Genomic DNA, 15,944 nt, shown 5'->3' on the forward strand with positions numbered 1-15,944 from the left:
TTATTAACTATCTAGGACTGCGCGAGTCCACGGATACCGGGGGAGAAATCTTCACGTTCCGTTTCATTCTCAAAATTAGCCAAATTACGAAACTATTGACTTTAATATGCTTCGAATTATAAAAACATCTGCATGCAACGAAAAACAGATAATATTTCTTGAAATATAAGCTAAATAATTTCTCTCTAAATTACAAAATTCTAGCTGTTATTCATCGTTACTATTTCTAACATCTTAATTTTGAACATTTCTAAAACCACTTACGTATTAAATATCCTTAAATTGTTTTTAGATCCTAACAATAATTCTATTTCTTTATCTTCCAATCTAAACACCGTCCAATTATAATGAATTTTGAAGATTTCAGAATCTCCAAATTTTATCCGCAACTCGTGCTCATCTAGATAGAAAAGAAAAGAAAATTGTAATAGAAAAAATCAATCCTCGTCGCTTAATATACATCCCCTTAAATATTCTAAACTATTAATCGAACGACTTCCACTCGAACGAGACGAGTAAATCTCTCGTATAATTCGTCGCGTTATTTAACGAGCATTGCGAGTTTCACGAAGTGACTGCTCCCGTGTTGATTAGAACGAATCTTAATCGATCACGGTACATTAATTCGTAGAGTGAACGCAAAGGAGAGAGAGCGAGGGAGAAATAGAGATATATAGGATTCATAGGGACTTACCTCGCTCTTCAGATTCAATGGCACGTCGCAGGGCGCGTCCAACTCGGCTTCCGTTTTCACCTGATGAGACAGCATACTGTGGCTGTGCCTGGGCGGCACGGCGGTCGCCAACATGTTGGGATGCTGCAGATGCTGAAGACGAGGTTGGAGATGGGACTGGTGGTGATAAGGCGGCGACAATTGGGTGTTCAGAGTGCGAAGATCAGCTGGCGGGGAAGCGGGCGCAGCGGTACTGCTCTGTTCCTCCTCGGCCGAACCCTCTGCCATGTCAGCCTTGCATCCCGGGGACTCGTAATCTGCAAATCGACCAAAACTCTCTGAGGACCGATCTAATAGTTGAAATCGCCGCCTGCACGCGCCCCTGTCCCGTTCCCAATTCCATAATGCCAGGAATATCATTTGTCCCGGTTCGATATGCGCCGATGGGCGAAATGTGTCAGATAATGATCTGATAAATCAATTTTGGATTAAGACGTATGTTCGAAGACTTGTCCCGAGCCTGCTGTTTGTACACTGAAATAAAAGTGAGATTAGAATATAAAATTTTAAAGACAGCAGCAAGATTAAAGCATTGTTAATTCGACACAAACGTACGAATTCGAGAATCGATGTAACACTGTAACAATCAATGAAACCTACAAATAACCTACAAAAATTTCTCTCACTCGGTCTCTTTTTTCAACAATAGTCTTACAGCATTTTTGCTTTAAATTACATGTAATTATATCTATATATAGACAAATCTTATATACAATGATACCTTGTTCATAGTGAAAGGCTTAGATCTGATAATAACAATCAATGACAATCAAAATCTTTATCTGAAATTTCTATCTTAACTTTTATGTTACTATTGGTTTGACTATGTACGTTTATTCTTTAGACACCTTATATACTTACATACACACACTCTTTCTTGTTCAATTGTTTTTTTATTTTCGAGAAAAGGCTTGTTTTCTTTTGTCACACGAATGTAGAGTCAATGAGACGCGACGCAATTTTCACGATACGCGTGCTGTGAGTAAACAATTGCTGATATTTGACGCCAAGCACGATACGTTTGAATGCAAGATGCTTCTAACACTCTTTCTTTCCACATTTAATCCTAAATATATTCTAAAAACATTATAAGTACATATAATAGTATTAATGTTTACCAAATAAAACACGTAAGTGTCAATTAATCTCACAAATTCCGAAAAAAATCATAACCTCTCTATTATTATGAAATGTAATACAGTAAAGAAAGTTAAAAAGACTAATAACTTGCAATTGATGCTCTGATGACTAAATTCCAGATTTTTATGCATTTATGGGAAATTCAAAATTTAAAAATGCATGAGACACACGCATATATGAATAAGACATAGGTATGTAACACGCATATTTACATTCGTTCACATACATGCAATATGTAAAAATATATAAACTATTCAAACTATAATACTTGTTATAATATCAAACAACGTATTGAATATCAAACAAATCTCTATTAGATTCTATTTCTTTAATCGTGTTCATAAAGATACAAACGAACATCCTACTGACGTTTAACCTAACCTAGAGATACTACATAATCAGCCACACCGACAATTTATCATATAATATCGCATATATTCTTACTAACAATATCTCTCCATGGTTCCAAAACGTTCCTACACATCTCCAAAACTACGCAGGAAGCTTCAATTTTGAAGAACAGAACACCAGTCACCAAAAAATATATGCTCGAACCTTATACTTCGCGAAGCAGCCTATCACTGAACGTCTCGAAGAGTTCGCAAAACCGCGTGAGAACAACGACGCGTTCGATAGATTTGGAAACTTGGGACCCCAGGAAACTTAAAAGGGCGTAGGACGACACGCATAAACACGATGCTAATTAAACGCGGGAATCCCGCCAGCCGTATCGAAGCGTGCTGCGCGCAGCTGTTAAGAATGCAGACAGTGGAAATTAGAAGGAGGTTCCGCCGTTCATCTTGCCAACTTCAAAGCAAAAACATTTGGTCGATGGCATCGGGACCAGACGAAAATGTTAGGGAGAAGGGGGGAGGGCAGAGAGAGAGAGAGAGAGAGGGGCTTCTCGATGGATTCAAGAATAAAATCAGCCTGGCCAAACCCTCGCCACCTACCGACACCTCGCATTTATCTGGCTAATTATTTTTATCTAAGAGGCCTGTTAGTAAGAATTCAAGGGCAATGAGATCAGCCTGCCGTCCAGACAGGAACTGCAGGAAACCTGTGATCCTCCTTATTCCATCTTTTCCTTTTCTTTCTCTGTTTCTACATTTTCCTTTTCTCCTTTCCTTCTTCCTGCCTCAGTTAGACCTTCCTCTTTTCCCCGATCGCTTTCTTCCTCCCTTTTTCATCTCTTCCCTAGGGCAAAAGCTTAGGGATCCATCGTCGAAGCCGCGGTTCGTGTACTTGCTGAACGCAACTAACAACATCTGCTTCTATTTTTGCGCTGGCCCGAGTCCAGCGCTTCACTTTTTAAAAGCCGGGCACCTATGACGAACGGCTGGATGGATGATCGAGCGGAAGCAGAATGGGCTAGGGGGGCGAAGGAGAGGGGGAAGCGGGAGAGGGAGAGAGAGAGAAAGTGAAGCCGGTTATTCTGGACAAATTATTGTCAAAGGGCGCACCTTCTGCCCGCCAGCTACTTTGTTCCTCATAAAAGGCGTTTTATAATGGCAACCCGTGTAAATATTTCTCGGACGGGTTTTTTTTTTTAAAGAGACCGTCGACGACGCGGCGTTCTATCGTGATAGAGGTTCTTTCCTACAAAACAGAGAATCGGTTCTATCGCGGTTGAGAATCGCACGAATGACACACACAGCCTGCGAAACACGTCTGGACTCTGTTATATACGTACGCCGACGATCCACGCGCTACGTAACACGTAATTGCCGTAGTTTTGTGTCTCGTTATCGGAGAATTAACGCGCGGGATTGCATCATTCGTGAGAATTTCTGGGAACCTATAGGCGGACGCTTAATTGCTCGTGAAAGGTGCACGATTTCATGATCATTCTGCCTGGCAATTGTTCCAACTTGCTGAAGAATTTCTGTGTCGAAAATTTGGAGGATCGGGACTCCATGTATGAAAATTCCTATAAACATTCATCTGTAACATATTTCTGTAATATATATCTTTTTAAAATGTAATTTCTAGATTAATGAGAAAGAATGTTCCAATAGAATCAAACCAAACCACACAAAAGTCACTCATCACGCGATAACCAATATGAAAATACTAAAATCACAAATGTTTCTCGGTGTTAACGTGATCCTACGGCAAGATCTTACAGTGCGAATCATTCGTTTGAAAGCAAGTAAATTGCTCGTGTCTTAAGCGATCCTTTCATTTCGAAGGACCGCTTGTCGACGAACGTGTGGTCAGATGAGCATCCAACGAGCCTCCCTTTTTTCCGTTTGCGGTCGTTAATTTCCGTTGGAATCATATTAATCGCTCTAGGGCTGCGCCCGTGAAATTACTAGACGCTTTAACCACCGGCTGTCCGGCCCGAATTCGTCCGCAACGATTATTATATCGCATCCTGAGGTATAATGCCGGGTATTCCGAAAGCTAGCCAATTAGTATCGTCGATTTGGATGCTTTAATGAGAGTGCGGTTTCATTAGCGTATCGGCATCGTTCATTCTCCCCTCTCCCCCTCTTTTGCGATCGCGATATGTGAAACGGAAGGAGAATCCTTGCAAAACAACGGACGAAGAAATCGACAGTGATTACGATCGTTCATCGTTCAGGTGTCATTGAGCCGCAGAGTTTAAAAATTGCTAGGCTTCGAACTCGTATAAGACCTCGAGAGGCATCTCGTTTCGGTCTCAGGATACGACGATAAATTTATCGTCACCGTAAACCCGCCACTTTGACAATTATATACGTGTCACAGATATTTTTCGTACGGTAATATGATCGATTTAAGAATGCTTTTATAATAACACTTGTTAATACGTATGACAATGTGGTGGTAGGAATAACTTCACGACTTTTTTCCCTTTTGCTTTTTCGGTGATAAAGAATTTGGTGCTTAAGAAACGAAGTTGTCATCGGTATCGTTTTAGAATCGATGAATTACCAAATATTTTAGAATAGATTTAATGAGATACGAAGAGCAGAAATACTCGAAACACTTGCTAGTATAGATAAAAATATAGTAATTGCAGTGTTTTTGATGACAAAAAGTTTAGTTTGTAACAAAGTTATCACCATAATGATAAAATTTAGAATTGATAAGTTTCGATGTTTTGAGAATTGAATAATCTACACGCTTATTCGTAGTGCACGTGACGGCACGATAGTACAAGTAGTTGCACAGATTTCTTGGCAATAAATAGTTTGACTCTCATAAAAAAATTGTCATCGCAACAATAAAGTTTATAATTCACGAGTTACATTTCCTAATAACGCAATTACTGAAATCTCATTCCATCGTCGTTAAACAAATAGAAACTCAACAGTGAAGTACTCAAACGGCCATCAAATGAACGAACAAAATCATTTTGCATAAACTTTAACTCTTGAAATCTAACGTCGAAGAAACAGATGTCCAGTGCTGCAACGAATCCGGTCAATTTTCCCGGGAAATGGAGAGGCTCGATTCTCTTGATCGAGCAACGAGTATCCGCTTTCATCCGGGTGCATCCTGGCATGTCTTCTCGAGCGATAATTGCTGACGGGATCAGCCGGTGAAAGTCCACGTAATCGAATATGCAATTAAAACACGGGGACCATTGATACGAGGATCGGTCGAGTGTCTAGGGAGGCAATTAAAACGCGTGCATTATGCGACGAGCCGTTACAAACCTCGTCGCGAGACCTCTACCCCTTTCTCTCACAACCGCCGATCAGAGACGTTTAACCGCCGAGAACTGATCCTCTAACCAATTTCGTTGCGACTATCGACGCAACTGTTCATCCCTCGATTGTCTTCTCCTCTCTTATCTGCTTGTCCTTCTGCATATTTCTCTCTCGTCCTCGCTTCCGGGCGAATATCGCGTTTTCATATTATCATCGTACCGCTATCCTCCCGACTCGAGTGAAGGGAGACGAAGATCGTAGAAGGAACCAAACAGCGCGAGTAGAAGTTAGGAGGATGGGAAGGAGCGGTAAGAAAGTGCGAGGAGGAGATGATCGAGCGACGAGTGAAGAAGAAAGAGAGATAGAGAGAACGCAGCGTCAGCGACGCCGGCAACAGCAGCGTACAATTAAGGGGGTTGATTGATGTTAATTCAAAGGGTAATTAAGAATGTTGCGCATAAAAATCCGGTAATTTATGGTCATTGGGGATAATTATATGTTGACCAGCTTGTAATTGCAAGCGCTCCGTGGCCTACAACGCCGCGTATAAACGGCCGAGAATTGCGGGTAGCTCTTTCCTTCGAACTGACCGCCACTACTTTGCCTCCCTACTTATACGTATGTATGTGGTAACGTTTAGAGAACGTGTCTACGCTGTATTGGCTTCTTCTCTGGCTTGGTGCGTGCGAGTGTGTGTAGGTGGCTGGCTACGATATACGGTCTCAGATCGCACCTTATTATAGGGGCTAGTAGATAAGGTGTGTTTAGAAACAACCATGCGCCTCTGGCCAGCAACTAGCTAGCTTCTCTACCTATGGTCGTACCTATCGCCCTGTCTTCTTCTAAACTAGGTGTACACGTGTCTAGATTGCTCTCTCTCTCTCTCCCCTCCCCCCCGCGCACGCACACACACACACACACACACACACGCTCGAGACAACCCATGGCTTCAGGCGTTGCACGGAGGTGCGTGTAAATTGCCCAAAATCCGGGTTTCGATTTATGAAAGCGAGTCGCGCGCGTAGATCGCCGCGCTTTTAGAATTTTAGGCTCGGTCCAATTCGTAGCGAAAACGCGGACCGTTTCCACGAGCCGCGTCGGACGTTCTTGCCCACCAACGCTATAAATAACCGCGGGTAATCACCATATGGCCAAGCATGCCACCAAATACCCCGGCTTCTTCGCAGATGATCGCGAGTGACTTCGATTTCCTGATAGACGCATCACACTTCACTTGACAGTCGCGTTTCAACTTCCGGCCTGTGGGATGGTACCATCCATGAGAACATTAGGTTTAGGAATTTAGGGATGACGTCGTTTCATGGTGTTAGAGAAGTCTGTTTTCTCTTATTTGAGAAATTATAATAAACTTCGAGCGATTGTCTTAGTGCGAGATTTTGGGAACTGTTTTTGAAAAGAATCGTAAATGAAGGAAATACGAATGGAAATTTGATCTACGAAACTATATGTATGAAGCCTTCGAATGATTGTTTCATGCAAAATTGTATAGTTTTAGAGAAGAATTATGGATAAAGGAAATCGAAATGGAAATTCTATTTAAAAAATTATAGTGGAAGCTTCAAATGATTATCATGGTGTCAAATTTTGCAACTTCAGGAAAGTATTCCGAGTATTTAATATTCTGCCATGTAATTGTAAACTAAGATATATACTTCGGTGTAAGATATCTTTGATATAAAATAAGCAAAATACCAAGCTGCGGGTATATGCAAATGTGTGCGATAACTACTCGAAGTGTCGTAATTTCGTAAAATAGTTTCATAAAATATACTAGTCGCATGATAATCGTCAAAAATATTTATCAAATAGGATGCCCAAAGTATTACTTATTTCATTTCACAAAATTTGTAAAAAATATAAAAAGTATGCACACCTATATATTCGAATAAAGCATAAAAATTTCCTGAATGGTCTTCTTATTTCCAACAGGCAACCCCTCTCGTCGATCATAGCACCTGTCAACGAAAATTAACCGATACTCATGCTCCTGATAAAAGACTGGTTGTCTTCAGCGGGAAACAAATCGACTAATACCAAAATCTCTGTACCATCGAGAAAAAAGGAAGGGGCACGAATTGCTCGATGAAAGTACAAGGCTGTCTGCTAAAGGGCAAAAGAAAAAGAAAAGGTGCAAGTGAGAGGGAGAAAGTAGAAGAAGCCGGTATGGGTAACCCTACTACTTGAAACACGGCCAATAAAATGATCCCAGCGGGACCAGTTGGCAACCGCCCATCGCGACATTGTCCTTGCTGGCTTCTTTTCTTTCTCTCTTTCTCTTTTTTTTTTTGCACGATCCCGTAATCAATCGACCGGTCTAATGGCAACGCATAATCGCGGCTTTGTGGCGCCTGACCGTGCTCATAATGCTAAAGAGGCCGAGTAAAAAGGAAGCTTGAAACGCGTTTCCCTGTGTATGAAATGATTTGGTGGGACCGAGGCTGACAAAGGCAATTGCGATATTTGTGCAAGGCCTTTTTTGTTTCTACAGATTCGGTACTCCCCTTTGTGCGGAGTGGAGTGGAGTAATTGACTAGAAAAATATTGCATTGGATGAGAAAATTCTCTTTTGCAAATATTGTCGCGTTTTTATGGCTTGCAGAAAACAATTTATTGTGCAATAATTTACGTACTGCTTGCTAGATTTAAATTTCTTCCTTTCTACACTTTAAAAATGTCAAAGTAACTAGATCTAATATTTTTGTCAACTTTTCCTAACATTGAGTTTTCCAACATAATCGATGTCTCAATCTATACAAAATACAATCTAGTTCACAATTTTCTACATTTCTTTTTCATCTTCTCTAAATACCAATGTCAATAAATAAAAAAGCCACACGTCTCCAAAGTCACATTTCTTAAAAAAGCAGATCTCTACCCAAATATCGCTCAACAAACTCAAACCTGCAAGATATCAAGTATGCGACTTCACACAGTGGCGTGTCAAACTCGAACCTTTCCATTCCTTTCACCGACTCGACTCGTTTAACCCCTCGATCCCTGGATCGCCCTTCCGGCAACTCGAAAGCGCAACCCCAAAGCGATGAAAGGATCTCTGTCCCTTATATCATCGTCGAGCTTGTTCGCTAAACGCTCGAAAACAGCACTATAGCAATGTATTCGATCGGAACACAGTAGTCACCGTGCTGCTGAATCGAGTTTCCTTCCCCTGCAGTCTCCAGTTGGTATCGAGTGATTCGAATTAATCTTTAACGCGCGTATGTAGGTAAGCGCGGCGGCTAAGTGCCGCCCGAGGTAATGGTCGTTCCGTGCGATACCATTCCGTCAGAAATCCGAGGGGCTTTGTCCCGAGTCACGAAACGCAAGGATTAAACCCAATACAGGCCTGCTAATGCGACTGTGCGAACGCCTCGACGAGGATGCATACAACCGGACGAATGTGCGTAAACGCAACGGATCTTCGATCTCACGACTCGCCATAAATTGGCTATCCAAAGGGATCTTCGAATTGACGTTGGGACGCCCCAAGATACGGGATTTGCGGGAAACGTTTGTGGTTAAGCACGATGCTTTCACGCCAAATGATTGCTTTGTTTACACGCTTCGAGAAGGGTTGAAATTTTAAAAGACGATTTCGAGAGATGACATAGTATATGTTAAAAGTTTGGTGAATGGATACGATTGAAGATAGATTTAGACTGCCCTAAATTCTGAAGTTTACGACAGTTTTTCGAATGCTGAAGTGATGTAAGTTTTGAGAAAAGGGCAGAAATGCTAGCGATTCTGTATTTAGGCGAAGGAAGGTTGAAACTTTGAATGACTTGGATTCAGGATGAATCGAGTGAATTAATATAATTTAAGAATTTCAATGGATAAGTGACGTTGGAGATAGGTTTACTTCAGAGTGTTTCGGAATCAGTAGAATGGTGCAGTATTCTAAGTTTTGGGGAAAAAAGTAAAAATGCTAGGAATTCTACGTTTATGCGTTTTAAAAGGCAATTGAAACCTTATACGACGATTTCGAAGAGCGATTAAGGGTGAATTAGGAAGGTTATTGATTGAGGATAAGTTTTACTTCAAGACATTCGAGAGTTGGTATGATTTAAAGTGTTACAAGTTTTGGAATGCAAGTGAAGATGTTAAGAATTCTATTTGTCACAATTTACAATTTTAATGCAATGTGTAGTAACAAGAAGTTTGATAAACGGCTAGGTTGATGGCAGATTTAGTTCACAGGTTGGGACAGATGGTTACGTTGATGATTTTACGTTGTAAAATATTAGAAATTTTATCGTGTTTATTAAAAACAAAACCCTAAACCACAAACGAATCTACAAACATCCAAAATTATGCGTATCAATATCATAAAACAACATACTCATAGAATAATTCATAATCTGTCAGTTCATTTTACGCAAATTATGTAAAATTGGTATTTCACTCGTATTTGTAAATCGTCGGCATTCCCCCGAGAAATTAGCCCAATTCTCGCAACGGTGGTCGCGGAGGTTGATCAAAAAGCGGAACATATTCGAGAACTTGCAGTGGTGGCTTTAAGTGAAAATAATCCAGAGAGAAGCGGAGACGGTGAGAGAGAGAGAGAGAGAGACGGAGAGAGACAGAGAGAGAGAGTGAGAGAGCGCTGGCATAATGTGGCGTCAAATTTTGGCACGGAGGATGGAAAATATGATGCGATATACGTAGGCGCGCGGGCAGAGACCATCCAGAGGAGCCGCAGGAAGAATATTTCATGTTTTACGGCGCCAGCGTCGTTGGGGTTGCGCCGGACAAAAAAAGTGTCAGCCCGCCGGCTAAATCAGAGCGTGAGTGCATTAAACTCCGAATTACCACAAATAGAACTTTAACCGCACATGCCCATTATAATGGTACCCCCTGCTGAAGATGTATTTACGTACTAAACCGCCTTCGCGGCTCACGCTGAGTCGTTGGAATTAACATCTGGCCCAAAGACGAGTTGCCTCGGTTCATTGGACCCTTTTTTTCGACCGACTTCAACGAGATTAACCGTCGTTGCTGAACAGTATTCGCGTTTCTCACTCGATCGAGCCGAAAAATCGCCAGATTCGTCGCCTCAACTATCCTTAATTAATTTCTAGTCGTATTAAATGCGTGTAATCGATGACTAATTTCTTAGTTCCTTTTTATTAAGTCAATAGTGTTAATTGTAAAGCAAATAATAAGTAAGGTAGCTGTGAGTAATTTTTAGCGAATATGTGATAAGTGTGAAAAACATGAAATTTGATAATTAGGTTGATAAAATGGTTCTCACAGAGTGTTCTGCACATACTGCGTTTACTATATAATATAGAAATTGCAACATGTGCTGCAAACTTTTTTCTTAAAGTTACACGACGCAGGACACATTTTGTACTTCTTGCAAATTGTTTCAGTAAGAAGAGAAACTTATATAACAAATATACATATTATAAAATAACCAAGATCATTCTTCCTCCGTAGTGACTGCGTTTCAACATCTTTACTATGTCCACTACAACCATTCATGAAGAAATCTGAGCATTGTATGTACATGATAGTCGGCTTTTAATACTTTTATATTACATGATACACATAATTTGCCACTTTCTATACGATATAAGAGTATACTAAATGCAGGTAACATAATTTGCCACTTTTTATACAATATAAGAGTGTACTAAATGCAGATGAGATTTCAAATATATATCTTTCTCAAAAATTAAAATGTGATCGTCTGATAAGATGCTCTCTTACGTAAGATTGACGTGTCATACACATTACGCAAAGTAGCGAATATATTGATAAACGGACTTTATATAACGAAATATTCAAATGTATTAAATACTACGTTATTATTTCAGGCAAAGACAGGATTTCACAAGAATCTTTGACTAACTCATATGGTAATATGACGTGAAGTAACGAACGTGCTAATAATGAAAGAATTTATCATACATTATCCAGGAAATTATTATTTATAATGTGACGCAAGGTAACGAAGTGTTAATTATGCAAGGGATTTTCAGAGTAATCAAGTTTATAAAACTTTACTGAATAAAACACCCTTTCCAACAAAGATAGATTTTCTAAAAAAACTCTTTCACGAATTCAAAGAGTAATAACATTACTCGATGAAAATAGTATTCTACAAAAATTTTTGTTAAGCGCAAAGGTTAATGAGATACGTTAAGGTATTAGTAGCGTAGGAATTTTGTTAATTAGATAACTTATCCAATAAGACAGCATTACCAATAAAGACAAAATTTAAAAAAAATCGTTAAGTCTGAAGAATGAAGCGTGGAAAAGTGATCAAAAAGATCTAGAGATCGAGGTAATCAAATTTATCAAACACTATCCAATAAAACACAATTTCTGACAAAATAGTATTCCATAAAGAGTTTCGTTAAGTGCAAAGAGTAAAATTTCAAAACTAAGCACCCAAATAATCTACAGATCGAAATAATCAAATTTATCAAATCCCATCTCATACAGATAATAGATATTTCACAGAAACTTCTGTCAAGTACACGGAATAGAGCCTCAAGACAAAATTATATACTCAAAGGCTCTAGAGACTATAGCGGCACATGAGCCAACAGAAAATTCGAATCTGGAGAGCCTCATATTATTGTACCAACGTTGTTTTGGTTTACAAAGTCTAAAGGCAAACGAACTCCGGACAAAATGTTATTGGTAATCTTCAACCGGAGTTACATAAGAACTGCAACTTTGAACTTTTTGTAATAAGTCCGTCAATAAAAATGTATGAACGTGTTCCCTAGGAGAGAGTTGAATTGTTATCCTTTCTGCGATCAGCATAGTAGCATTGAGCGAGCGACGATTACGACCGGCATACACTATCTCTGTACTTGTACTTACATTGAATTTTAGTATAACTGACTATTACGATTTCATCCACTCGTTGCATTATTAAATACACCTACACATTTAATAATCCACCTCAAAACCGTAACAATTAGAATCAAATACCAACCAATAAAGACAGAATTTCACAAAAATTTTCTCAACGTCAAATGAGCAACCAGTCAAAACTAACCACCCAAAGGCCCGAGAGATATAAATCAAGTATCATCTTGGTTGAAAAGGAGACAGACGTAAAATACGAGCGGAACATGGGTCCATTCTTCGGAGAATTAAAATTCTTGCCAGGGACCTTTCAGTGCTGCCAGCAAGCGCGAGAAGAAGTCCTCAATAGGGCGACGAGGCACGGAAATCTCAGGAGTGCTTTTACACGCAAATTAGGTCTATTAGGAACATCGAGCGTACAAAAACACTCGTGCCGTGGCATCACGCTTGTCCCTTGACGAGCAGGCCCGCCCCGTTACGCACGTGCGTGCTTCTTTATGAATTATTAGAATTAATGACACCTCACGCATCGCCTCGCGCTATGGGGCGTCACGTCGTCCAATTGCTTGCAGAAGGATTTGCCCTCAAAGGGAAAAAAGAAAGAAAAAAGTTTAAACTGCGAAAGGGTTTCATTTCTTATCTCTTCCACCCTCCGACAATTCATTTTTGTTTTTCAAAGAACCACTTGTACAAAACGTGAACATTGTTCTTGCACGTCGTCGGTGAGGTAATGTATTGCTTAACATAATAGATTGTCTATTGAATACAGGATACAATCGCTATAGTCTATTTTTTATATTCGATTTATTCTGAGGAGTTTCATGAAGTTTAGAAATTTTCCGATTAAATTTGTTAATCTATTTAACCACTAAAATATAGATTAAATTTTCAACAAACTGCATAAAACATTGCAACGTATTTTAATGATTGAAAATCGATCCGAACTTTTATTTACGTTTAAACCATGCTAATAATAATGATCATCCGTTAAAAAATAAATTTCACGGCGTTATAAATACCAATATCCAAAATAATTTTCAAGCATCCTAAATTATTTCACCGAAACGATATCTGCCAAAATAATTCGGAACAAACAGATCGATCGAGTCGGTGGAATAACCGAAGAAAATCAATTTTCCAAATGAAGGAAAATTGCTTAATCGAATTTAAGGAGAGGGGGAGAGTGAATGTGTCGACGATTAATACGCGATATCGTGTTCGAGCACGAAAACGATGAGAAACACTCGATTCACATTTGACGCTCGAAGACGGTGGCGTAACTTGCTTAGCGGCGATGATTCGTGAGTCGATAATCGATGGAGGGCGCTGGATGGAAAATAGAGAAGCAAGGATACAAAGCGAGCTGGAAGTGGGTAAGTTGTCGAGCGAAACGTTATCGCGCGCCGGATCGTCGGCAGGGGTTGAATCGGCTAAAAGGGAGCTTGAATGGGGCTGCAAACGGGGGTTGACGAGCCGAGGGAAAAGGAGAACAGAGATAGAGGATAAACGTGGAGGAACGAGGAGAAATGTGCAAGGATTTAAGAAGGGGAAAGCATCGATTACTTTTCTTGACCTGGACAATATCCGCGTTCTCTCTATTACTCATCCCCCGCTTTACTTTTATTCATACTTTCGCTTTTCTCTTTTTCTTAGATCCGTGTGAACGCAGATCTTTTCTTTTAAATATCTACTTCTCTATGTTCCTTTTCTTACATGTTGTAAATGTTCAATTCTATAAATGTTGTACTTCTATGGAAACTTATGAATTTTATGTTGCTTTTATCTTGTTTAATTGACAAAACATAGTTTTGGTTCCTGTGCTGCGAAATATATTCTAAGGATGAAATTGTTATAATTCTGTTCTGTTATAATTCAGAAGTAAAAAGTTTCTGAAGTTCCTGTCACCCTAAATAATCATCTGTTAAACCATTCAAGAAAAATTTCTTCTAATAAAGATTCGTTGTTCAATAAGAAGACCCTTCGTGTATCCAAACTTGAGTTAAGTAAAACAATTTGTAACACCGCTTTTTCAATTTTCTTACGGAACCATCCTATATACATCGGAAGTACTTCAAGACAGATAAGGAAAAGCGTCGGTTTTTCTTCCCAAGTCGGCGAAGAGAACTACTGTCCCAACGATATCGCGAGTCGAGTGCTTCCTTTGGGATTTTCCGCTTTCGAATCTCCATCAACCGGCACTTTCCTCCTCTTTCTCCTCGCATTCCCTTCCTGGTTTTCCACGTCAAGCAAAGCGGTGCCCTCTCTTTCACTCGTTCTCCCTCTTTCTCGGCCAACCACTGCTCCAACCCTCTCCTCCTCTTTCAGCGACTCACCATGGTCCCGAGGCGGCAAGCAAAGAACTCTCCTACCCTCCGGTTGCTCGCACTGATTTTCTACCCTCGACACCCTTCCCATCCGGCAAACCACTCTGCACACCCTTCGTCCAACCTCCTACCCGCTTTCTATCCGCCCCTCAACCCCCGCGCGTCACTCGGTAGTCACGCTGCCAACACGTGCTCCTGTTTACCTCTCCAATCACATGGTCCGTGGAAACCGTGTGTGCCACGGTGGCCAACGTGGTCTCACTGACGGTGTCATTTCATCGAAAATATCTGGCACGCAGCGTATGCGCGGCTGGGTTAATTGGATTCATGACGAGTGCGTGCGTGTTCGACACGCACTTCGGACCGCGCGTACGCGCAACCCACCGGCTCCGGCATCATTCCGCCGATGATTTCGATGGAAACCGCGGCTCACCGGCCTCGTTTTTAACAGTGGAGGGTGGATGTCGGCCAGAGCGGTGGGGGTAGTCATCGAATTGCTGTAATGAAGAGCTCGCGGTACGCGTAGTGTCGCCAGTGGACGTTTAAAATTTCGCGATGACGCTTCTAACCATTTACCTCGTGAATGATATTTCCGTTACTTCTCTTTTTTCTTCGTCGTTTTTATTTGGTTAGAATTTTATCCTAATCGAGTGTATGCTTCGAAATATAAATAGGTTACATGATGTTTATTTAAAGTGATTGTGATCTATTGGTTAAAGCATATAACGACTCTGGGAATTTTTACGGTGTACTTGCTGCGGATTTTAATGTTGTAGTTTTTGACAGTGCCTAAAGTATGTTTCAAGTTTTCTTTCTTGTAGACGAAGAAGACATTGTTTGAAATGACGAAACGAATTATAATACGATGAATTATAAGAAACAGATAAACAACTTCTTTTTGCCTTTTTTTGCTATAGAATGATCAAAAGACGTACAAAACGTCCAGAGATAAAATTAAATAATACAGCAAACACAAGGAAATTTTATACCTAAAATCATTCAACTAAGAAACATGATTAAACTATCCATTCCAGGATTATAACAAGAAACAAGAGTTTTATTCGCAAGAAGATGTTTTCTATGCTATATCCTTAAAAATCTTCGTAAACAGTAAACATCCTCGAACTTTCCGATACAAATATCATACAAAAATTACACTCAACCTATTTCCACAGAAATGTTGACAACAATTTCTAAAATCGTATTACATACGTCCAATAGTAAGCTATGATTCTTTCTTTTTGTGAAGACGACCAATTCGAG

The 15,944-nt window shown here is 40.1% G+C and overlaps 1 protein-coding gene across 3 annotated transcripts in view; it reads right to left on the reverse strand.

The window, feature by feature from the left end:
* The window catches only part of LOC126872362 (POU domain, class 6, transcription factor 1), a 210,398-nt gene that overhangs the window by 191,763 nt on the left and 2,691 nt on the right, over nucleotides 1–15,944 (reverse strand). For all 3 annotated transcript variants that reach the window (XM_050632239.1, XM_050632238.1, XM_050632237.1), the window contains exon 2: nucleotides 695–990. In XM_050632239.1, the coding sequence (XP_050488196.1) occupies nucleotides 695–961 (267 nt within the window). In that variant the 5' untranslated portion in view covers nucleotides 962–990. The remainder of the gene's footprint in view (nucleotides 1–694; nucleotides 991–15,944) is intronic.

The sequence above is a fragment of the Bombus huntii genome, chromosome 13, assembly GCF_024542735.1.
Source record: "Bombus huntii isolate Logan2020A chromosome 13, iyBomHunt1.1, whole genome shotgun sequence".
Lineage (NCBI taxonomy): Eukaryota > Metazoa > Arthropoda > Insecta > Hymenoptera > Apidae > Bombus > Bombus huntii.